At 42.7% G+C, this 25176-nt stretch overlaps 1 protein-coding gene across 2 annotated transcripts in view; it reads left to right on the top strand.

The window, feature by feature from the left end:
* Positions 1–25176, top strand: part of ARHGEF7 (Rho guanine nucleotide exchange factor 7) — a 121246-nt gene that overhangs the window by 14290 nt on the left and 81780 nt on the right. For both annotated transcript variants that reach the window (XM_086770463.1, XM_086770457.1), the window contains exon 2: positions 764–850. In XM_086770463.1, coding sequence (XP_086626589.1) covers positions 764–850 — 87 coding nt within the window. The remainder of the gene's footprint in view (positions 1–763; positions 851–25176) is intronic.

Here is a 25176-nt window from a genome sequence, read left to right as displayed (position 1 = left end):
ACTACAGGTAAACAAAGCTCGTTCATGTCAGACCTTGGAATTGGTAGACCATTAACTCGGGGTCCTGGTGTTTTTCCACTGAGGTCTTTGGGGCGTTCCTGGTACGTTTCCTTGTTAGAGAACCAATACTTAAGACTGAACCAAAGTGAAAACAGCGAGGGCACTGGCAGCCCCGCAAGCCGGATTTATTTCCCTAGCGCAGGATCGTTTCTTCCTGCGGCCCGAGGAGGGGCTGTGTCCCGGCTGCCCCCCGTACAGCCCCTGGGCCCCAGGGGCGGGCCCGCCTCGCCCCGCAGCCCCAACCCTTAACGGCACGCGGTGAGGGTGTAGTATTATGATTTAAAAAAAAAAAAAAAAGTTAAATCTCCTAAGCGGTGAGGCCTGGGGGCGCTCCCTCCCTTCCCTCCGCCGGCCGGGCCCCTGCGGTTGCAGCCCAGCCGGGGAGGGGCTGGGGAGGGGCCGGGCCGGGCCGCGCCTCTCTCCCCTCCCCGCCGCCCGCCCCGCGGCGGGGCCGAGCCGCCCCCGGGGCCGCGCCTGGCCGGGGCACCCCTGCCCGCGCTCCTGCCCTCGCACGCCATTTCCTGTGCTCCGTGTTTACTTCCCGGTTCAACCCCCTTCACTGGGAGCGATCGGCGCCGCCGCCGCCGCCTGCGGAGAGAGCGGGAGGTGAGGGGAGCGGAACGGCGGGGAGGGAGGAACGGGGACCGAGACCGCCACCGCCGCACCGGTCCCCGCGCTGAGCCGTTCGCCTCTTCTTTTGCAGGTGTACCCGGAGCCGCGGACGGAGGGCGAGTGCCTGAGCAACATCCGCGAGTTCCTGCGGGGCTGCGGTGCCTCCCTCCGCCTGGAGGTGAGTCGGGGCGGGGGCGGGCAGGCAGCGCCCGGCGGGGCCGGGAGGGGAGGCGGGTGTCCGAGAGTGATGGTGGTGGGGGGGTTTTTCTGCCTCCCTCTGCCCGCCCGGCGCCGCGGGAGGCGGCGTTGCCCTCCCTTTGTGCCCGGGGACGCGGGGGCGGCTGACAAGATGGTGGCGGCCGCCCCTCCCCTGCCTGCGGGCCCGGGGGGCGGGGGGGAAACGCCGCTGCTGCTGTCCCCGCGGCCTCGCCGCTGCCCAGGGAGGGTCTCGGCGGCGGCTGCAACCCCCGGCCGGGCCTCCATGGCCGCGGGATGGCTTGGCTTGCTGGCGGCCTGAGTGTCAGATGGGCTGCACCGCGTGGAAAGGGGCTTGTGAGGGCCTGGCTTCTCCGCAGCCGGTGCCGAGGGACGGTGCGCCCCGTCCCTCCGCCCGCGGAAAGGGGGGAGAGGCTCCCTGTGCCGGCGGTGGGGTGAGGTGGGGGGGAGGTTTGTCCGGCTCCCCTGCGGGTAAAACCTTTGCTTTTCTGTCCGAGTGGCTTCTTGGTAATAAATGTATAAATTGCATCTGATTTACCTGTGAAACTGTATGTGAAGCGCTGGAGCTGGCTTGCGGAGATGAAGCTGGCAATAGCCAAATGGAATGCTAATTAAGGAAAATGGCAGGTGATGCTTCTTCTGTTTAAAGTTACGTTAAGTAAAAGCTCAGCAAACTGCCATCTTTTCCAAACACGCGTTCTCAGGGTTGCAAATTAGGTAGTTCTATATTACCAGTATTTTTAGCTATAGCAAGTACATGCTGCTGTCGAGTTTACTTGATGCGTGTGTGTGTGGGAAGGAACCCATGCGATTAAAAACAGATTGCAACTTCTCTGTGTTAGAAAGCAAGGGATATTGTAATTTCAGTTCTTAGAGACCGTTTTTGGGGTAGAAAAATGGTTTATTGTGCTTCTGAACTTAAATTAGTGAAGTGTTGGCTTAATTAGTTCTAAGGTTCTTACAGTACGTCTGGTCCTGCCTGTAATTTTGCTAGGCAATAATAGGATATCATTAAAAAGACTCTTGATTGCTTTCCTGAGGCCTCTAAACACTGAAGTATCATTAGTGAAATTAATGATACTTCCAAAACTTGCATTTAATCTTAATCGTCATGGGGAAAGATGGAAATTAAGACAGCTTTTAGTGCTGTTCCTTGTGAAATAAGACCTTACATTCTTACCTTCCTTTCTTCCCCCTCACCTCCTTCTCCCATAAATGGAGAATCTTCTAGGATTTGTTGGGAGATGAAAACCAAATTAAGCTCTAAAATATTCAGAAACAAAGTTCTGGGTTGAACTTTGCATTGTCTCAAGCATTCTGTTTTGCCTTAAAGCAGCTAGCTCTCCATTTATCTTTTCTAGGGCTGCATTAAGCTTGTTGTGTTTTGAACATTCATATGTGAGAGCTGATTAAAAATGCAAGTAGTAGATATGCATGAGTTACAGAGAATTGGGGATGGAGTCACTTCATATAAATACATTCAGAAATAAGTTTGAGTATTGCAAACGTTTAAAGCAAAAGGGGGGGGGAATACCATTAATATCTCCCCCCCTTACTCAGTTTCTACAGCAGGTCTGTCACTAAGCTTCATTTTTTTTTTTTTTTTTTTTTTTAATTTTTGACAGACTAGCAATAGTTACAGCATTGCAGTTTGATATCTCTTCTGTAGTTGCAGACAGCTTTTGTCAGCTCTTTTCCGCAGAGTGAAAAGGAAGTGAAGAAAAATGATTAAAAGAAAAGATAATTTTGGTCTTACTGTCAGAGCCTGAATATCTTTGGGCATAGTCAAATTGTTAACCTGGCCTCAGGGGCTTCTCAGCAGGATTGCCGGAAGCTCCTTCCTTACGTGAAGGTAACTGGCTGCAGTAGCTTCCAGCTCAGCATGTTGGAACAGGAATTACTCCCAAGCTACCAGAAGAGCTGAGAGGCTGGCAGGAAGGAGCACAAATGCTTGGGCTTACGTAGCCTCTTATGTGTGTATTTACAGCTTGTACGTTGGCCATTCCCTGCTGTTTTCTCATTAATTTTTCCACCGCCCTAGCTGTGGCCAAAGATGAGAGGAATGACAACTTGGATTCAACCAGTGAGTAGCTGGTAGGGGCCTCTCGGCCACCCGCTGATCTTGGACTCTTTGTCCTGTCTCCTTTAACGAGGTGTGAGTCAGCCCTTGTGGAACTCTGCCTTCCTTGCTGTGGGAACTGGGGAGATGCTAGAGCTCTTCTGTGCAGCGTCTGTGTAATGCTTCCTTAGTTGTGATCAGGTTTAGAGGTTGAATTGAGCGAAGAATGTGAAGAGTGTCTCTGGAAGCGGAGAAGGGGATATTTTCAGAGAGGGCAGATTAACTAATCAGGAGTTAATGGTGAGTATAAATATTTGACAAAGTAGTGGATGTGTATGTAATACCTTAAATAGTAGAAACATTTGGATAATACAAGTATTAGGGGAAGCTCTACAGTGCTGTGGGGAGGTGTAACCTTCTTCTGTGCACTAATGTGTTCCTTTTCCTAACAAGTATTCCACAATGTAGAGTTTTGCATGGCTCTGCAAGGGGTGCACTTGAGCCTGGGATTGATTCTGAGTTATATATAGTTGGATCAGGTGATTTCTCTGTGTTTAATTTCTTGAGTGTGTTAGAAACACGGTACTGGTTTGGTTAGCCTAGGTTCACCATTGCACAGGCACTTTTTGGTCCCAGATCTGGACTCATGTTGGAAGTAGTAGAATTATATTTTTACGAAACTGTGTCAGAGCTCCTTGCCTGCCTCTGGAGCTCTATACAGTTCCAGCTTTGGAAACTTTGTTGTGGCATGTTTGAGAATTTGATAAGCTGCTGTGGTTAACGGAAAGTTGCGCAGCTGCAGACAGCTTCTTTGGGATGCTTTCTGCTGTGGTATCCTTTTATTAGAGGACATGATGACTGTTGTCTTCCTACCCTAAAAATAAGGTGAGAAACTTTGTTGGTTTGGAAATGTTCTGGTGTCTGAAAGTTGTTGTTCTTGTCTTCTTCCTCTTACTTCCCAGTACGTTTGGGCTGTTAGAAAGATAATAGGATATTCAGAAAGGATAGTTTATATTCTAATGAGAAGGATTGCTGTTCTTCAAAGGAAACCAGTGACTCCCTTCCCACATCCTCCAGTATTTTTTGACATGTGTTTCAGAGCAAAAAGAGTACCTAATCTGAAGCTTGCAGCAATCCTTTGTAAGGTGAACTCTGGGTTGGTAAAGCAGAGCAAGTTTCAAGAACTAACCAGAAGAATGTTTTGCAAGTATTGGTTTTTGAATTATTTTTTAATACAGGTTTTTTGTATGCAGATACAAAGAGCTGAGACGTATTAATGAAAAAGCGTTCCTAAGACCTCAACCAGGGACTGAATTTGCAACGCCAAACTATTAGTGTTTGCTTAGAATAATTGTAATGTTGAGTAGTTTATTCTACTTTGAAGCTTCACTGCCTATGATGAACGTCTCTATAGATAGAAGAGACTGTAGAATAGCTGCCTACGTTGTCAGTTCACAACTTACTGTGTACTTTTTTCCTTGGGCAGAAGATATTTGCTATATACTGCTCTTGCCGTTTTTGCTTTAAAGGCTGTTTTATCCCCCAGTTTTATCTTTGGCTGGGAAGACAGTTAACTGTACTCCCTTCTGACTTTTCAAAACAGGGTCTTTGGTTGTTGTTGTATATGATGGGCTCTGTTCTAGAAGAATATGGGTGGATATGTATAGTTGAGATGTTACAAAAATGAAAAGATGATGGTCACAGAGCATTTATTCCTATCTGAGCCCTAATAAGTTTTGTCGAAATGATTATGTTGTACCTATGTTGTGTTACTCCAGTTTTTGTTCTCTTTAAAAGGAATTTCAGTTTTCTGAATATAGGCTCATAGAATAGTTTGCGTTGGAAGGGACCTTTAAAGGTCATCTAGTCCAGCCCCTCTGCAAAGAACAGGGACTTCTGCAGCTGGATCAGGTTGCTCAGAGCCCCGTCCAACCTGGCCTTGAATGTTTCCAGAGATGGGTCATCCACCACCTCTGTGGGCAACCTGTTCCATCACCTTCACAGTAAAAAATTTTTTCCTTGTGTCCAGTCTGAATCTCCCTCCCTCTAAAATGCAGTCTTTCCTCATTCTTTGAGCAGAGCTGCTTGACAGCTTGCAGAGCCAAAAAGAGGCCCTGGAGATATCACTGTATAGTTCAACAGCAGAGAAGTTTGTTTGGGAAACAGTTTGAACCTGGAATAGTAAGCAAAAATAGGTTAATAGAAAAACCTCTGCACCTATGTTCTGTTAGTGTCTGTGGTTTAAAGGGCAGAGTGCTTGATATGTCCTGTGAATGATACCAAGCTCTACATGATCAAATTCCATGAGCAGTGTCGCGCAGCATTTTTCTGCTGGCTTTCATCAAATGGAAGATTAATGCCTGCTTATCTGCAAGTATCTAATGTTAAGAGATTTCTTGATCTCAAAAATGTGTTGTATTTCTGACTTTTATACTGGTGGGAAGGGTGGCAACTGGCTAATGGAAAAACAGAGGCAAGCCGCAGATCTGAGAGCCTTTTCTGTACTTGTTAAAGGACTTGTTTGCTTCAGGGATTCAGGATGGTCATTTTAATATAGAGGCAGCAATGCTAAAACCAGGATTTTATTTCTACAGTAAACTAACCAAAGAAGAAGTAAAGCAAACCTGGCAGTCTCATTCAGTCTAAGAAGATCCTTTGTTTGTTTGTTATTAAATCTCTTGTATAAAAAGGATTTGCCGTTAAGGTTCAGAACACTGCATGCAAATTTGGGATATTAAATCTTGAGATCTGTGAGTTGTATCAAGATACAGAAATGTCTGTAAATGTCTATAATACAGCTTTAGCCTTGGGGAAAAATTTCTAACGGGTGCCAATGTCATTCTGTTAGACCAGCTAATCTTCTGGGAGTAAGCTTGCATGTCTGTCTCCTTTCCTCACACTCACCCCACCGTAGCAGTTCATCTATTAGGTGACCTTCCTTTTTCTCTGAACCTTGCGTAGTTTCATTATGGCTGCTGTCCTACTACCACTGTGGTCTTGGAAAGGTATTCTGCAAGTTGGCTTTCAAAGACCTGTTTGTGTAAGGAAAGTGTAGAGCTAAGCTGCTGGCATAGATGGACTTGGTTGACATCTGTTAGTAAATTAGGAATGACTAAGATTCTAGTACCCAAGGGCTTTAGGCCAATCTAATAATGATGATACAGAAATTCAATCACCCACCTATTCCTTTCAGCACTTGTTCAGAATGTGATCTTTTTTGTCAAGAACAATATTTTCTTTAGATGGGTTTTGATTTTATTCCAGTAGAATGTGTATCCAACCCAGAAGGCTTGCTGCTGAATGCCGTGGCCAAACACCTTCACAATTCTTTGTCATAAATGTTTTCCAGCATTTTGATGTTTTAAAGTTGCCATTCTTTGCTTACAGACCACACACTTGAGAGTTTTATTTGGAGGCTGAGATCTTACAGGTAGTTTTTTTAAAAGGGGAAAAATTGTACAAAAAAGTTGTATCTTTTCGTTAAAGATGTGTCTACTGTATTCCTTGCCCCTCCTCCCCATTTCTAATTGTTCGCAAAACTACTCTGAACAGATCTATACTAGATAATATTTATAGCAAAGTGTAGTGTGTCACTGCAACTTGCTTTGTACGTACTGACCTCCAAGGCATGACTGCCCCTCCTGACCCAGTTTCCTCCTCCTTGTTGTGGGTTAGTGTGACAATTCTGAAATACAGTGTCTTGTGCAGTTTGTTCTCAGGTCTTTTCTTTTTGGTGTGTTTTGCCTATCACATGTAATAGAGAGGAACAGCCTGACTTGCATGATTGGAAGGCCACGTTAGCACACCTTGGAACCTTGAAGACAGGAATATGCTGTTACTTGACTCTTTACACTGCTTTGATAGAATGGCTTCTTTTTATGATATGAAGGAGTCTTATGCACAAAGAAGTAGTCTAGAACTGTGATCATGTTTCATGTGTTTACCAATTTTTTATATTCCCATTGAGGAGAAGCCTTTGAATATTAGTGTAAGGATGTCTTACAAATAGAATGGTGGAAAAATAGGGTTTTGTTTTTTTTTTTTTTTTTAAGGTCAAACCAGTTCCTCATCTCATGTGCCATTTATGCATGGTGTCATAGTAGCTAAGCAGGTGACAGAGACAGGAACATATGATGTTGGACAGGGAGGAGTGGTAGTTTTAGAAGCTGTTACAGTTTTATCCATGAAAACACAGTCTAAAACATGAATGTGAGTGGTAGCATTTCAGATCTCCACACTGTTCCCTGCTCACTTAAACCTTCCTTCTCTTCCCGTGAGAATTTATTTCTTGTTGTTCTGCCAAGCTTCTTGCATCACCAGTAGCATGGTATTGTGCTATTGCTTCTTGACTAAAGTGACTCTAGTGGCTTTCACTAAATAGGAAGAAGGCTTCTCCTTATTGGGGTATGTGTTTAAAAGCACCTGGATTGAAGAATTTTAAGATTACTTTAAAAAAAAAAACCCAACAAAAGTAGATTAAAAGCATGGGCCTTTGTAAGGAGTACTGTAACAAACATGATTGGTGATTGTGCTAGTATTATTTTTTTTTTTTTTTTTTTTTTTACTACTTAGGGACTATATTCAATATTTCTCAAATAGAAAATAATTCAGAAGTTTTGAATTGGATCATAAATATTTCATTCCTCCCAATTCTTTTGTATTACGTGCTGGCATGATATTTTGAATGCAAAAATATAAGCGAGTGCCAACAGAGTCTGTCTGGCCTGATGGATCTGCCACGGGTACAGATCCGTTTGTCTTCGCTGTGTGAGTCTGGCATGTCAAAATACATCCCGAATGTTTTGGTCCTGTCTTGGAGGTCAGTACGTACAAGGCGAGTTGCAGTGATGCACTATACTTCGCTGTAAATATTATCTAGGACAGATCTGTTCAGAGTAGTTTTGCAAATGAGTTGCTCTGTGGTTTGGGAGAGGCTTCTATGTAACTGCTTCATCGTGGCATTCATTTGGATCTTAAGAATAAAATTAACTTCATCTAGCAATTAAAATGTATTGCGCTGTTAATCTAGAATGCACAGAAGATTTCAGCACTGTACTCTTGTGCTCAAATAGAGCAAACCCTTCACAAAAGGGTTTCAGTGCTCCTTTGATAGAAAAGGAGTTAATCATGTGAGGGAAAGTGGGGAAACTAGGAAAACTGGAAGAAAACAGTGGTTAGAGAGGGCTGGAGGGGAGGAGGGGTTTGGGCAGAGCTTTCGAGTCCGTGAGGGGAAAAAATGAAAGAAGAGGCTGCCTGCTGACTTACACTGTTCTCCTGACTTGTCACAGGAGCTCTTGCTCTCTTAATTTCTTTAGCCCTCTCCTGCCCTCCAGCTCTTTGGTGTGAAGTGCAGTGAGGAAGGGCTCATCTGCTGGCTTTCTGAAGAGTGAGAGCTGTGAGAGGAAGGACTTCTGAATAGCCCTGAGCAAGGAGCAAGCTGTGCAGGGGTAGTGGGGATGCCAGGTGTGAAGACAGCTCTTCGGGGGAGAGCAGGCGAGCTGCTCCGTCCTTCCCAGCAAGAGAGCGACAGCAGCTACGGTAGGGTGGGTGGTGAGAGAGGGGAGTGGAGATGGTGTTGAAGGCAGTGTTGCACTTGCTGTGAGGTGAGTCCTGAGCAGTGGAGTGTGTTTCGGAAGGCAAGCCCGTGTACATGTCGGGGCCTGCCTCCCTTTTTCCTTCACAGAGGAGGGCTATGGTCTTGTTAGTCGCTGTTGTGGTTTTTATGAATTACTTGTTAAGTTGAACTCCAGAAGTATTGGACTCCCTCTGCGTGCACACATATTTATCTTCAAAACTATTTAAGACTTACAAGAGATTATTTAGCTGGCAAACATACTGAAAATAGAAACAGAGATGGAGCTTGCACTCTGCAGCTACATTTGTGTATACTGAACACGGTTACCTTGTTATTAGGTGCCAGTTGTATTTCCCAAGTCTTTGTGTGACAGAAGGAGAACAAAAGATCTACCTCTGTACAGAATGTGGTACAGGTGGTGGTATTCTTGGTATTCTGTGTAAAGAAAACTTGAACACCTGCAGATGTAATGATGTAGCATTGTATGTTTTTAACGTGTCCTTTGGGCTAATAATGTGCTTATAGCTGGAGGACATCCTGTAATGTAGGAGGTGGCAGTGCTCAGTCTCTGCAGGAACTTGGAAAACTTTCTCCTCTTGTGACAATGACTATGTTGCATGTCTTTGGCAAGGGAGGAATTCTAGCAGAATGGTTGCTTTGAAAGTTACCTGGGATGAGGACTACGCAGAAGAGAGTCCAGCTCTGCAAAACAGGCTGCTGCTTTTGTTTACTGTGATCTCAGCAGAATCTTCTTTTGATTTTACTTGGGTCTTAAGAGTGAACATAAGTCACTTCAGTTACGTGAAAATGATGCCGTGTCAAATTTAGGTGTTCTGTGACTTGCTCTGATTTCTTAAATGCTTCCAGCTTTACAACTGTTCCTGACTTCTGCTTGCATGTAGATATCTTGGCATGTGAGGGACAGGTGATATGCGCTCTGCTGTGGAGAGGTTTCACAGGCCTCATTTTGCAAGATTGTATTGAGAGGAGAAAAGTTCCTCTAATTGAAAGGAAAAGGCTTATTAGAGTATAGTGATTTTTCATTTTCCTTAAGGGGAGTTAGTCTTATCTTACTGTGTTCAGCTGAATATCTAGACAGCTCTAGCTCTCACATGTTTCAGCTTGAACACTGTTTCACTGTGCTTAACTGTGTTCAGATGTTTCATCAGATCTGTTTTTTCAGACAGGCTTATCCTGTCAGTAGTATTGAGAGCTGGAGTCTCCCTGTTATGGGAAGCATCATATTTTTTGATACTGCTGGCTTTTTCCAGGTCTTTATTTTTCAGGAAATACTGAAAAATTCTAGGTAATGGAAATTGTAGTGCTGAAAGCCTTGGACTCTTGTTACTCAAAATAAACTGTTTTCAGTTGTGTTGCCTGAATCCATTGCCTAACTGTCTGATGAAGCCTGCAGGATTTGTCTGGCTGGGTAACTTGAGGGCAAGCGAGGAGGGAAACTCAGCTGTGTGGGAAGATGATGTGATGTTTCAGTAGGTGGCAGTCCTTCTCTGAATCAGTCCAGGGTCAGTGGTGAGCCTGGTGTCAGAGAGAGGAAAAAAGAGGCAGCAAAGTCTTTCTGTCAGTGACATCTTGTGGGCCAAACACAAATACACGGAGCCTGAGCACTGACTGCTTGGAAAGAAGAGGGGTATCCCTTCTGGTACAGGGCACTTTGCCTGCCTGGTGTCCTGAGGTGGCTCTGTCCTGCTGGCCGCCTTTGTTGGGGGCAGCAAAGTGGGGGACTGCCTGTCTAGGCAGCACCAGTCTTCTCAGAGTACCCTGTGTTCCTTGAAGGGATGGGGCTAGAGGCTCATATTTAGCAGATGAAATCCTGATTGATCCTTCTCCCTCCTAAACTTTAGCTGAAGTCAAAAGACTTTTTCCAGTTTCTGAATGTGTATGTTTTGCTCAGGGTAGGATGTTCCTTTGTTTCATCATCCAGTTGGCTGCACTTCTTTGAATGAAGTAGAGTGTTTAGAAGCTATTAAGTAGCAGTTGCTTTTGAGTCCGATTTAGAAACAAAACATTAAAAACTGAGCCAAGCCCCTGCTCCAATACAAATCCTCAATGCTACTTGCTTCACCAGCCCTATGAAAGGTGGAGTGTAGTAGTGCAGCTGCCTTGGGTGGTGAAATAATAAAGGAAAAAGTAGAGGAGGGGAGGGAAAAATGCCGACAACAAATATGTGCCATTACTAGCTGGTGTACTTCCTGTTTGTGAAGGACACCTTCACAGATCCTCTCCTGATAGTGCTGAGTGCTTTTGAATATATATGTATTTATATATATTATATATAATTTTATATATATATATAAATTTTTTATTTCCCTACCTACCACTACTTTATTTTCAACCTTCTACCCCTGACTTGTTTTCTCTGAGGAGGGCATTAGAGTGGTTATGAGAGAGAGGACTAGTGGTGGTTACTGAGAATGTGGTGATGACATGCATAATAGGTGGGGTTTTTTTATTTTTTATTTTTTTTTTTTTAAGATATTTACTCTGGTGGGGTTTTTTTTTTAATGAGTAACCCAACCCAACAACAACAGAAAATTGTGCATTCCCCAAGCCTGCTGCTGATGGGATGGTGAGCCAGGTTGACTCAGTGCAGGGTCTGAGTGCCAGGCTTGGCACAGGGGAGGTATTAGGAGCACCTGTTAGGAGCCAGACCGTGTATTTCAGCAGATGTCTGTATGGAATTTGAAATCCTGCTCTAATTAAAAAAAAAATATATTTTTGAGAATCCTGTTGATGGGCGATTGCTTAAGCATCTGTCTGTGTAAGTGGGGGAGTGGTTTGGTTGGTCAGGGAGTGTTACACCAGGCAGCACCCTGGTTTAGATTGGTGTGAGCTGCAATAAAAACACGCCTAGCCAGGCATGTACCAGTTCTGTGTTTGACTTTCCTTACAGCTCTGACAGCAAGGAACCCGAGTATTATTTTTACTTCATCTAGATGAGTTTATGCTGTGTTTCATGTTTATTTCTAATGAAATATGAGCAGAAATGCCCCGTGCTTTATCTTTAGTTGAACCCACCAGACTCCCAGTTAACTCTTTGTTGCTTCCTTGCCAGTCTCTGGCAGGTTAGATTTCCCGCCCCCCCCCCCCCCCCCCCCCCCCCCCCCCGCTTCTTTTTCTTTCCAGTGTAACTAACCCCCTGGATCAGAGTGGATCAGTTGAGTGACTGTGGCACAAAGAACATAGGGGAGAAGGAAGGGGATCAGAACCTCCTCTTTTGGCAGCAGCAACCCAACCTAAAATAAAGAGACCTTTACTTGCTTTTCAGCTGGATCAGTCTATTCTTTAAATGTTTTGAGTTCATTCAGTCAGTACAAAGCAAAAAAACTGGGAGAAGGGATGGAATTTATCTTCCCCCGCCCCCCACTTGTTCACTTAATTAATGAAAAAAAAATGAGGTTTAAGAAAGACAGTTCCTTATTTTAAAATCTGTCAGCAGAAAGTGCCTAGAAACAGTTTGTTTTAAATCAGCAGGCACAAATACTTCATCCTATTTATTAAATTAACTGCTTTCCCGTGCAAAACATGTCGAAACCTTTTTCTTGCATATTTTATATGTTTATTAGCTACACAAGTGCCTTCAAAATGTGCACTTTAACTGTTTACCATGTTTTGTCTAAAAGCAACCTCAGTGCAGAAATCATGACATAGTTCATCATTTTCTGTCCCTTGATCAAATTCTTTGTTCTTGTGTATGTTAAAGCACTTGGGTGGAGATAGGTTAGTTTTTCTTCCTTAAGATTGATACCCAATGTTTAGGAAAGTGCTTGTCCTACAAATATGGAACAGGATGTTAACGTATACTAATTTAATCATTATTTGAATAGGCCTTTTGAATCCATCCACCCTGCAGGCTTGTGAGCAGTGTAAAGAAAATTACAAGAAAATGCATTTTCACACCCTTTGCCTTAGGGTAGTTCTTTGCCCTGGTGTCACACGAACATTTTGCAAAAGGTAACTTTCATGTATAATACAGCTAAAGTATTTTCTGTACTTGGCAGTGAAACTGAAAGAGCAGTTCTTCATTGTTAAGATACAAAGTTGTTGTAATTAGCTGACTTTGATCTTGTAAACTGCTGATAGCTAAATTGACCGCATCTAGGTATTATTTATGGCCTAAGTTTATTGGCTGGCTTGGAGGGCTCTGCAGTTTCGAAGGTGCCTGTCAGCTTGTTGATTTCTTTCCTGCCTGTACTTGCTTATTAAGATGGCTTATCTCTCTTAATTTCTTGTTAATTTTGCTTGCTAAAAGTATCTCACCTTCAAATGCCAGTATATCATTCAGAATTAAGTGAATGATTGTAAATTTATTTATAGCTGTTGTCAACAAATGCAGAAGAAAATGTAGATGTGCCTTTAGAGCAGTCCAAAAAACTCAGATCACAGGGACATACTCTGAGATAGAAGTGAGAGAATATTGTAACTTAAAATGCTGCGGGCTTTTCTTGCTAATTGACACATTCAGGAGCCTGTAATTTTGAGTTGTTTTGCACAGGTGTAAGTAAATCAGTTTTTCTTCTAGTTTAGCTGATAAGTAGGTACTTGGAGTGCTATCTTTGTATTGTAAAAGCATTTCAGGACCAGAACAACCACAGGCTAACTTCTGCACACCACGCTTCCCTCAAATCTGTTTTTGTTGAGGATCCTACTAAGGCTTTGACCAAATAAGAATTGTTATGCTGAAACCAAAAAGCTTTATTGGGCCCCCTCTGTATGTGCACTGTGATAATAGGTAATTACTCATTTTTCTGTAGGAACAGACCTTGCCTGGTTTCAGCTGGAAGGCTCTTCACTGCTCTTTCTTTGTTCATTGGATAGGCTCAGACTCTTCTTGGATGCGATTTAAGTCTTAGTTTGGAGGCAAATTAGCTTCTGCATGGATGTTCTCTGGTCCTTTCCACAATAGCGTCAGATATTTACGAACCTTTTTTGGTTTTAATACTGCTTGTGAGGGAGTGGTATTATCCCTATTTCATGCTTGAGCTGCAGGCTAGAGGGTCCGTAGTTTGACACAGCTTTTGGGACCTCAGTTGAGGCTGTGAGTGCTAAATGTGCTGCAGAGCAGGCTGAAGCCAGGCTGTGGTCCCAGGGTAGCTTAAGCCCAACTGATGCTATTGCTTGCATGTTCTTTGCGCTTCCCTCTTCTAGCACTGGGTCTTGGCAGACTCCGAGGTGAGGTGGTGCAGGGAGGTGGGCTGGTAGACCTAACCCTACCAACCTGCTGTCTTTCCCACTGAATCAGGTCACTGTGGGGGCTGGGAGAAGCTGAGGCTCGCACAAAGTGGGGGGATCGCTGCAGTGCTACCTCAAATTCATTTAAACTCTTGTTTAACTCAAAGCCTTGTTTTCTGAGCTGATGAGGAGACAAGCGACAGATCATCTCAAATGAAATGAGATGAATTTTTTTATTGTAGTGATGTAGCAATGTTGTGGCAGATAGAGGTAATTAATTTCTCTGCTGTAGCTGTCAGCTGGCTTCACCATGAGACACAGAGTTTGCTGGCTTCTTACCATGCATTCTGATTTCTGCAGTAAGTGACATGGGCATCTGAAGGAGTAGGTTTTGTGAGCTGGCTCAGTGGCAATACTAGTTTAGCACTGCCCACCACTGCATCAGCCTCTTTGTTTTGCAAACTCAATTCATTTTGGAGTTAAATTGCAAACCGGGACCCATTTTCTGAAGTTACTTGTAATCCAGGTAAGTGAAATTATTTGCCTGAGTAATGTATAGAACGTGGGGGGTAGCAGGATGTCCTGTAAGGGAGAGATTTGGGGCCTGGGAAAATGCCCTTACAGGAAAATCCTTTTTTAAGGCTTTCTGGTTGATCTTTTGACCAGCCTTACCCTACGTACTGAATGGTGACAGAGATGTTGAGGGAAATTGTAATAATTGATGACTGTACATTGAATATGCGGATCATCCTTAGGTGATCCTAGATTTAAAAAAGAGGGGGAGGTGGGAAGCTCCCTGTGGCAGCGTGCTGATGTGTGGGAGCAGAACTGCGGTCTCTCCTGCTCAGCCTCTGCACCTGAACTGTCAGTGTAGTGGTGGTAAGCTTGTGTTTCTTCTTTGTGCCAAGTTGAGAAGAGATGGGCACGTTCTCAACTGCTGCGTTTTCCAAGTATTTGTTGATACCGGAGGGATGATGTGACTTGGCTTCTACACCAAGCTTGTGACAACTGATTCTTTCTCCTCTCCCGTTCTCTTTCTTGTTAGCTTTGTTTTTCCACTTGAGTTTTGAGTCCTGATCTTCTTTTCTGCAGGTTTTCACAAGTGACTTTCCTCGCTGTTTCCACTCTTGTGTCATTCCTAACTTAACATCAACTATATAGCCCTAAGTTCTGAGGTCTCTGAGACAAGTAAGTCAGTGCCATCTCTGGTCAGAGAGAGGTGTTTTTCTATCTGTTTCTTCTACTTACTGTAGATCAGCCTTGGTGCTGGTCTGGCCTTTGAAGCAACAGAGAACTATCCCAGCAAAAACCTGGATTGCCTTAGGTTTTTAGTGGGTTTAGTTTGTTACAGTGAAGGGAATGATGAACTGAAAAACTGGTGGGAAAGGGAAGAGTGCAACTTTCTAGCTGAGAGTGTAATTAATGAGGAGTGGGGTTTCCAAAGGCTGCAGTTCTCTAACACTGTCCTTCCCTTCCCTTGCTTTCAGCTCTGTCTCCTGGACCACAGCTCAAGTTAGTTATGGAGGCTTCCTTTTATAGTCAACACCAGAAGCCTCTCCAGAGGATGGCCTGTGGTGGATGGGATGAGTATCCCTCTAGGGATACTAAAGGAGATAGCACGGACATCTGAAATTCCTAAAATTAGGTGGAACTTACTCTTGGTGATGTCATTCTTCCACCTCTGGATCCTCAGTTCTGAATCTAGGTTTTTTGGGTTTTTTTTTTTTTTTTTTTTTTTTTCTTCATGCTGTTTGAATTGGGCATTTGCTTTCTCTTGGAGGCTCCCTCTTTTGTCATTAGCATCTGAACTGTGTTGAGACCTCCAGGAAGCATTTTGCGTACTTGTGCTTTAAAAGTGGACTCCTCCATGTATCTCTGACATGCTCAGTCTGTCCTAAGCATGTGTGCAGACTAGTTTAAAGAAGAAATGAACAAAACAAAGCCAAGGAGTCTTGAGCTGGTCAAAATTGGGTGGATGGTTTTTTTCCTAGGGGAATTTCTTGTACATTTTGGAAAGAAATTTTTACAGAGAGGGTAGGGAGCCTTTAAAAATTCTGCTTCAAAGCAAAGGGAGCTGAATTGTTTTAGGGTTTGGATTTCTCAAAGCTGAATTCTGGCAAACATTGTTTTCTTGGTATTATTTCTGGCAGTGACAGGATAGGGAAGTTCTATACAAAATGCTGATAATGATAAAGTGAAGCATGAGGCACATGCACTACATGAAAAATGCTAGTCCAAATGCTTGATGTTTAGGAAAGCTTAAGATAATATAAAAGGTCTGATAATGGAAAGTGTTAATGTTGACAGGGCTACCAGGTCCTGGTCCTGCAAACTGCTGATCTGCAATAAAGCCTGTCAGACATCTGCCAGTCTCTCTTGAAGAGACTTAACTGTTGGAGTGATGTACTGCAGTGCTCAGCCCTTCAAATAGGGTCTTGGTGGTTTTGCATCACTACTGAGATTCCTGAAACTGTTAGAATTCCACCTAATTGCTGCCTGTACTTGGTAGTGGTTAAGGTGGGTCTCATCAAGGAGTGTCCTCGCTGCCTACTGGATACTAATAGTTTCACTAGATAAACCACCCGAGTGAAATAATTATATTATCATGGCAGTGTCTACCCTCAGGTAACTGTGGCGATGCTTGAAGTGAGATAGGTTGAGGTTTGTTTGAAATAATCCTGATCTTAATATTAAGACAACTTTTTCATCTTGGTATGTTTCTTTTGCTTCTGTAGAATATGGAGGCTTTGTAGTCCTAAAGAGGAAGCCTGAGGTGCCCTTCCTGTGAGTTAACGAAGGACATAAAATTCCCCTCACAACATGAAACTTTCCTCCTTTGGCTTCCTGCCTTCTTAAAACAGTCTCTCCAAGGGAAGTTATGCAAGCAGACGCAGCCTGCCTTTTGAGTCAGTGAGCTGTGGCTTGCTTGACAGTCGGAGAACTTCTTGCTTGAGCAGCTTTCACAGAGCACAGCTGCTCCCCTGCTCTCTTGGCTTGAAAAAGATTTGGACAGAATACCTTGGCCAATAGTTGTGGCAGCAGGGTGGCGCTGGAAAGGAGACAGTCTTGTTGTAAGCCACAGCGACTTTACGTAGGACTGTGTAGGTTAAATTGTTCAGAAAGCTCTAGAATCATGGAGCTTTGGGTCGTGAGTTGCCATGAAGCAGAACTTGCATTGCTTTGGTGCAGTCCAGACGTTATGTTATGGCTTTATTTGAAGCATGTTGTAGTAACTCAATTTTAAAAGATGGCGTGAAGTTAAAGATTATAGTGTGAATGTCTGTCCGGAAGGAATTGCTTTTACAGCTGATAAAAGGTATTGTGAAAGCTGCTGCAGCATGCTTTTAAGAGCAGTCTTCATAGCTGGATTTGTTGTCTGGCTAGCCTAAAACTGATTGTGTTGCAAGGCACTAAATAGGAGGAGTATGTACTGTACATGGATTGCTTTATCAGGTGTGTTGTATTGGGCAACATGCCGGTCTTTGAACAAGGTAAGGCAGGCTGTTCTAGAAACCTTGCAAGGGTTTGTGTAAAACAAATTTGGCCGAACAGACTGATTGTACAAAGTAAGTATATTCAGTCTCTTCTTAAAAACAAGCAAGCAGTGCTTTTTCATAGTTATTTAAAGGGTCAGATTTGTCTAAAACCTGTATGTCTGCTTTCAGAGCTATTTTTACTTCTTGGAGGTTAAACAATTGTATTCACTTGGAATAGTTTGCTAGGAGCTGTGACCTGTTGGAAAACTCCAATGTTGTCCTAACTTGTTTGTTAGCTTTGCATTATGTTTCTTGCAATGTATCTGAAAGAGTTTCTCACCTGCAGAAGAACTTAAATTTTCTTTTTTGTTTCAGAACATGTCACCTTCTTGATGTTGCCTTCCCTAAAGACAACATACTTGTGGCACCAGCTTTTTGAAAATGTTGGAGGTTTTTGAGCAATTCTGCTCAAAAACACATCTTTGTTTTCTAAATGCTTCTGGAGCATCCTATAAGAAAGATTTGCGGAACTTTTCAATGTGCCTCTAGAAGGGCACATCTTACTCCATTATATTTTCCTTTAATTTCACTTCCTTCCTGCTTGCAGCATCTGGTATCACTTTTTTTTTTTCCATATGAAAGGAAACAGCAGGACTTTGGAAAGCAATCAGAGTTTGAAAACACTTGTTGATTGGGAAAGAGGAGGATAGATCTTCCAGGAGAGATCTAAATTAGCCTAAGATGCATAAGATACAGTTTAGAAAATAAGCATTATCATCACTATTCCAGATAAAAGGAACAACCTAGTATTGCATGTGGAAGCTCTTTTAGAATCATAGAATGGTTAGGGTTGGAAGGGACCTTCAAAGGTCACCTAGTCCAACCCCCCTGCAAGGAGCAGGGACATCCCCGACTAGATCAGGTTGCTCAGAGCCTCATCCAACCTGGCCTTGAACGTTTCCAGGGATGGGGCATCCATCACCTCTCTGGGCAACCTGTTGCAGTGTTCTACAAGAACAGATATCAATAGCTTTTTAGCTATTTTATTTCCTAAGAACAAAATCTTGCTGTAATTGTTTTCTGTGTCATGTTCCTCTGAGTTGTTGCAGTCCTGGTCTGAATTAAAAACTTCTGCAGTTAACCCTTGGTCCAGGAACAATCCCTTAGTGCACAGACAGCTCTCAGTGACAACTTGGTGGCTTCAGAGCACTTTCACTGTTTCCCATTCACGTGCAGGGGAACCTTTGCTTTTGTTTAACTGATTTAAGACACTATCTGCACTAGATTAAGTGCACAACAGAGTGCAATACCCGGTAACCTCTTATCTTTAAGTCATAGGCTGTATTTTTGGGTGTGGTTAGACGCACAGGAAAGCTTTTGCCTCTTTTGCAGCTAAGTTGGGTGTAAGTAGTAATTACGTGCCTTTGCTTTAAGAAGCAAGGGAAATAAGAAGGCATCACCTCGGGCATTGCTTGATGAGGTGCCTGCTTTTGTCATATGCAGAGCACCTTGGTCGTTTTCTTGTGTGTATTGAACTTCTCTGAGGCTGAATCTTTACGATCACTGCCCTGGTTACTGCTTTTGATGCACCACCTCGTATTTTTCTATTTCTTTTATTCAGTTGGCAACTTTATGCTGCATTGACATTTTATATGTTAATATAGCACTCTATTTTGCAGACTTCGTCTCTTGTAGAAGTTAACATTTTCAGTACAATATGACTCTGGCAGTAACAGGGTATCTACTCTGATCTCACAGCTAAAAGGTTGAGGTCTTGAGACTGATGTCTGTCAAATTAGTGACCTCAGCAGGAGTTTCACGTGGATTTTTGGGGGAGTGTTGTAATGGAGATCATAATCTGAAAAGGGTTTCTATGTGCTGTGACTTTGTCTTGTTCTGAGGCTCTGGCTAAATGCCAGAGCATTATATCCGTTTATGCCTTTATAGTGATGTCTATGATGATATGTGTTTCTGAGGATGCTGTAGCTCCATGTGATTTGGTCGATATCCTTTCTTCTTAGTGTTATGTAAATGACAGTTCCAATTTCAAGTGCTTCCCTGTAGGGGTTTCAGTTACGCTTGGAGCCTCATCATTAACTCCACATACTTAATTTTGATGCGTCTGAGAAGATCGTGAGCCTCCTGCAGAAGTCCCATTAGTATAAACTGTCTCAACTCCACAGAGTCAACTGTGAAGATGGGTCAGTATAATCCATAACTTGTTCTTCTAGACAGAGGCTGATTTTTTTGGTGGTATTTAAACAGCAAAGATTAAGTAGGGGAGGAAAACTCCACATGTGGCTTCTGACAGCCCATGGCTGAGGAGCTTTTTTCAGAGTCAGGGATGGTATCTGCATCACTGTGTTTAACTACTCAATGGACCACCTCCTATGGCTCTTTTTTTTTTTTATTATTATTTATTTTATTTTTTTAAAATAGCTTTCCAAAGCAATTTTGATCTTTTTTTTTTACCTTCACAGCATCCTATGGCAGTAAGTTCCACGGTTAAATTATGCGTTTATTAAAAACTTCCTTTTGTTTGTTCAGCTGCTGCAGCTGATGGCAGTGGGTGGCTTTGTTCTTACATTACGGATCTTCTCCTTGCTATGTGTGACCTTATGTGGCACTGCTATAGTTCACTACATCTCATCTCTTTCCAAGATGAACACTTCAAGTTTATTTACTCTTCCCTTGTATGAAAACTGTTGCATGAATTTAATTGGTTTAAATAGCGTACATCTCTGTACCCTTTCTTGTTTTACAGTATTGCGGTGGACGAGAGCTGTGTTTAAGTTACAGAGATACTATTGAAATAATAAAAGCCATCTGTTTGTTGCCTCTGTCTTTTCTAATTTTCCAGTATTGTTTCTCTTGGACTTCATGCCTTGGCTGATCCTTGATCTGAAGTTGTTAGCAGACTCATTTTTATGCAAGTATAGTGATGAGGTTTGGGTTTTTATTATTTTGCCTGAGGGTAGGTTTTGCATTTGTTAGCAATGGATTTCTCCTGCCACTTCAACATCTGGTAATCTACAAGATAGTGTGGTAGCTGTTTGCTATGAGCTCACCTTGAATAATTTTGTGTCCTCAACAAACAAATGTCACTCTTCATGCCTGTTGTGAAATCACGTGTACGCTCAGAGTAGTGTGGATCATAAGTCAGATCCCTGTGGGACACTCTTGGTACTCCTTCACAGTGAAAACCAATTGTTTTTATGCCGCTGTTGTTTCTTACTTGAGCGCTTCTGAGTCTCCTAGCTTATATTACCTCTGTTTAAAACAAAAACAACCTCTTTTCAAAGGATATTCAATTATGATGTGTTACCTGGACTACCCTATGTTTACAGCTCATTGCCTCAGGGGGCATAGATACACTTTGGACAGGTTACTTCCTCCTACTAAAGCAGTGTTAATTCTTTCCATATTTGTGCAAACCCCACAAATTCTGTTCTTTGTTACAGCTTTTATCAATTTACCAGGCTTAGATATTTGCTTTGCTGGTCTGTAGTTCCCTGGATCTCTTCCCTTCTTTCCTTCCTTGATCTTTAAAGGCTTGGTTTGTGTTTATGGCCTTCCATTCCTCTGCTACTGAGACTGTGCCAAGTACTATGTTGCATGCTATAGTTAAAATTTCAATTTAGTATCTGAGTTCTTTGAACTAATAGATACCATGTAGTCCTGGCAAATCACAAAGATGCTGTGCTTGGTCACTCTCTCTGACAATTCTGCAGTTGTAGGATCGAAGTGAATTATGTTTGTAGCAATGTCCTGGAGAAATGCTGTGTTTAAAGGAAATTTAATAGTTTGCCATTTCAAGACTTAACAGAAGTTGTTGTAAGAAAAGGAAGGAATGGAGTCCATGTGAGTTGCAGATAAGTGTATTGACTCTTCTGTCAACAGAAGGGTGTCTGTGGTCAATAGGGTCTCAGTAATGGGTGGCCTGGTGACTCAGAAAAATCAAGCAATTGACAAGGTCATAACAAATGAAAGGAAGTGATTCTTCACCCTTTAACTGACCTGTGCAAATAATTTCTGTGGATTTTTGTGGAAGTTGAAATTACATGGGTTAAAAAGGTGACTAGAGAAATCTAAAAAAAATCCATTTAAGACTTTTACATACAGATGGTTCCTGAGACAAACTGTTGGAAGAACATCTTGGTTAAGTACTACTACGTAATATTTGGCTTTCTATATTCTTCCTTGTTGGCAACTCTTAGATGCAGGTTTTGGAGCTGGATAGGCTGTCATTGATTTTGATTTTTTTTTTTTTTTTTTTTTCCTCTCCCCCGGCCCTTAAGTGCTTTTCCTGATTCCACAGATGATATCCCTAGATCCTGCTTGGAGGAGTATATGACCCTCTCTTGGAAATTCTTCTTGTCAAGAGGAACAGCTTTACTTCTGGGTTCTGCTGCATGAGCAGCATTTACATTATCAAAAGAGCTCACGCTGAAACAGTCTTTGCCAGTCACTGGATTGTCATAACTTGTAAAAGCACATGGTAGCATGCCTGAGTCTTCATCAGAAGGTCTCAAGCCCGTGGACAAACACATTCCTGAATGCACAGGGTGTCACCTATCACAGGTGTGGGCTCCTCAGTGTTGGCTGGCTGCATGGAGGTGACAGGAATAGGGTATCTCTGGGTACCATTGATCAGGTGGCGGCCGAAGCTTACTCTGTTCAGTCTCTGCTTTGGAAACCCAGGACCTGCCTTCTGAATTGTGATGCCAGATCAGGGCCCAGGCAGTTCTGTTGAGGTAGTATTTTTGTGAAGGTTGGAGTTGTGAGTGGTTTTGTTTTGGGGAGGGCATTGAAGTAGGGCACCTGCAGTGGGGAAGGTGATGGCATGAGGCCAGAAGAATCCTGGACTGTGGAGATGAAGGAATTGAGATAATTGTTGGGTCTGGCTGCTAAAGTAACACCTCTAGCTGCCCTTGCCTGCTTGGTTACCCAAGCCCATCATACGGCCTATCAGCTGATGACTCAGAACTATAAAATTCTTGCAATAGCTAGTTTCTTGGAAAAGTTATCTTTATTTCTTTCAGATTGTGCCCCCAGGCATTACTATAAATAAGCAGAATTGGTGTGGATTTCATTTTTGTTGGCGCTTGTAACATGCTAGAAGCCATCTTTTATTAATATTCGGAATGTGGAAAATTTTATAGATATTCCCATAAACCCTAAGTTTGCATTTCCTACAGAAACTTATTACTGAACATCAGCATGATGCTGGGTAATTGCAGTGGGGGTGGATTGTAGCTAAACTGTGGGGTTGCCTCCCCACCCCCGGTTGCAAAATATCTGAACTATGATGATGTTTCCCAGCACCTCAAGTGAATCTTTTTCCCTTAACAGACAAGATGTTTGTCTCCCACGCGTTGGTGCAGGTTGCTAATCTCATCTGGTACTGAACTGGTTTAGCTTGTGAAACTTGCAGCAAATTCTCTGCTTCTTGCTGGACTAATTTTCTGCCAGTTCAGCTGCCAGAACTGGATTGCTGGGCGGTTTAATGTCCCCATGAGTGAAAGGAGTGTGAAGCGGTGTGAGAGAAGGATGTCTGTTTCCCTTCTGAAAGCTAACCCTGATCTATGGGCTTGGGAATCCTTAGCAGGAGTGGCTTACCTAGACCTGTGCCACGTGTCTTGTCCCTGGGTGCCTGCCTCACCCTTCATAGGGATGACTTGGCTGCTGGCCTGGCTGCTGCTAAATGCCCTCAAGTTAGAGGCTGTTGCATTAAATTTGGGTTCAGTTTTCTGTCTTTCTCACCTGAAGATGCTGGGCTCTCCAGCTATCCTGCTGCTGCTTCGGCAGCTCCACCAGCCCCACGACAGGAGGAGTGGTCTGTCACCAGAGCAGCTGGCAGTGAGGCTGTCCCTCCTTCCTGGATAGGGTCCTGTGCCTGCTCTTTTAAAATGAGCGTTGTAAATGGTGGAGGATCCTGGATCACGTTATTGCAGGTACCTGGGAGAGAGACAGCTCTGGGCTCCTTTTGAACGGTGTTTGTAGTGGCTGAAATCAAAATGGTAAGCTGTGAATCAAAAAGGGCTCGCTTGGGAGGAGCTGTAGCTCAGGGGCTCTGCATCCACTTTTGTGCTTTTCAGTGAATTTTTAAAATTGAGGTATTGAAATGAATTCACTGAGATCTAACTGAAACCTGAAATCTTGGTTTTGTGGGCTTGTTCATTTCTGCTAACTATTTTGGAATTGTTTATTTCCAATTGATGATTCTAAACAGAAGCTTCAACAGGCTATATGGAAATTCAGTAAGCCTTTGTTCTTGATTTTTGGCACCTTCCACAGTATATTCGGGAAGCAATTGAGATTTCTGATAAATCCCTTCCTACCAGAAGGATGTAACACTCCTCTTTTTTTTCTTTTTTTTTCTTTTCTTTTTTTTTTTCTTTTTTTCCCTTGCATTTCTAAGTTATCTTTCTTTTCCCTCTCCCACTTTTTTTCCATGCGTCTAATCATGCTTAATCAAATTATGACCCATGCCAGAAATCTTAAAATATCAATTCCCCTTCAGTCTTGCTCTTCCAGCTAATACATATTTAATGCCAAAGCATTTTCATGTTTCTTCTGTTAATATGTTTATTTTTAAAGTGTGTGTGCAAACAACAAAATGAGACTTCTAAGCATGCTGATAAGCAGTTGGTGAAACAGTGTGCTTGAGGTCCGTGGGGCTGTTTTTGTGGCTCGTGCTTTATCTGTAGTTCGTTCTGTATTGATGCTGAATCTGTGCATCATCTGATCACTTGGCTGTATGCATTTGTTCCAGATGAAACGTGAGCATGTGATAGCATTTAAGTTGTGGTTAGAGCACATGGTACTGTAGTGAAACAGCCAGCAGGCTATTTTAAGAGGGCAGATGATAACCTCATGTAGTACAAAATCTTTTGCAGTAAGATGACTACTTCCTCCCACCCCCAGCTCTTGCTTTCTGACATGCTCTGGGTGTGTCTGTGTCTACGAACGCCGCTGTTTTAAAGCAAGTCTGTCTCAGCAGTATTACTGTGTGTGTGATACTTTGATAGTGACTTTAGCTGGTATTTAGCTACTCTTTTCCCTGTTTTGCAAGTGGAGAGCTGGATTGCAGCTCTCATTTTGAACCCAGAAAAGTTTATTTTTCCTAGTTTTTTTCCATTTTTTCTTTATATAAATAAAGCTTTTCCTTGATTATATAGGCTGCTTCTCCTCACTCCATACAGCATGACTTTTGAAACTAAGCTGATACTTCAGCTTATATACATTCTATGTGTGTAGACAGAAGGCATCTGAAATCAGTTATGGCAAGCCATCCTTCCTGTGTTTTTAGGTAAGAGTGTGGAGATGTCCACAGTTTAACTGATGTGTAGTTCTATATTTTAGAAAATAAATCTAAATATTTCAAATGGATGCATCTCCCTTCATAATGTTTTAAACCTAGTTGCAAGTTTCCTGAATATAAGAACTCACTCTTCCTTAAGAAATGTGTTTATTCTGAGCCTTAAATTCATTTTGTCACTACTAAGTTCAGCCCTTGGCAAACAGCAGTTTGTAAAACCTTGCACAGAGATGATTCAGTTCTGAATGTTTATGTTCAAGATTTGCTTTCAGACTTTGGCCAGGCCAGTCAGGCAGCCTGTTTCGGTAGTCATAAGCGACTGTCACTGTTGCTGTCCTATCATTTTGATTTCTGCCATGATTATGTGTGATCTGCTTGAGGTCAGTCTTTATTTTCAGTGCTCTCAGATAATTCCAGTTAGCATGAAATGTTGGTCTGGTGTTTGTGCAGAGCATTTTTTTTTTTTTTGCATTGTTTTTTTTGTTACAACTTTTTCCTAACTTGTTTCTTTTTTTCCCCCAACAACAATAACTTAAAGAAAAGTCAGGAAGAAATTATGTATGAAAATGGTAGAGCCAGTAAGTATGTTTATACTTTAAGGTGGGAAACAGTTTGCAGATCCTGTTAAGGTAACTTTGCTTGCAAGTATGACATTTGTCTATAAATT

Source organism: Chlamydotis macqueenii, chromosome 1 (genome assembly GCF_036417535.1).
Source record: "Chlamydotis macqueenii isolate bChlMac1 chromosome 1, bChlMac1.mat, whole genome shotgun sequence".
Lineage (NCBI taxonomy): Eukaryota > Metazoa > Chordata > Aves > Otidiformes > Otididae > Chlamydotis > Chlamydotis macqueenii.
The sequence above is the reverse complement of the archived record's forward strand: the minus strand, read 5'-3'. Positions and strand labels throughout refer to the sequence as shown.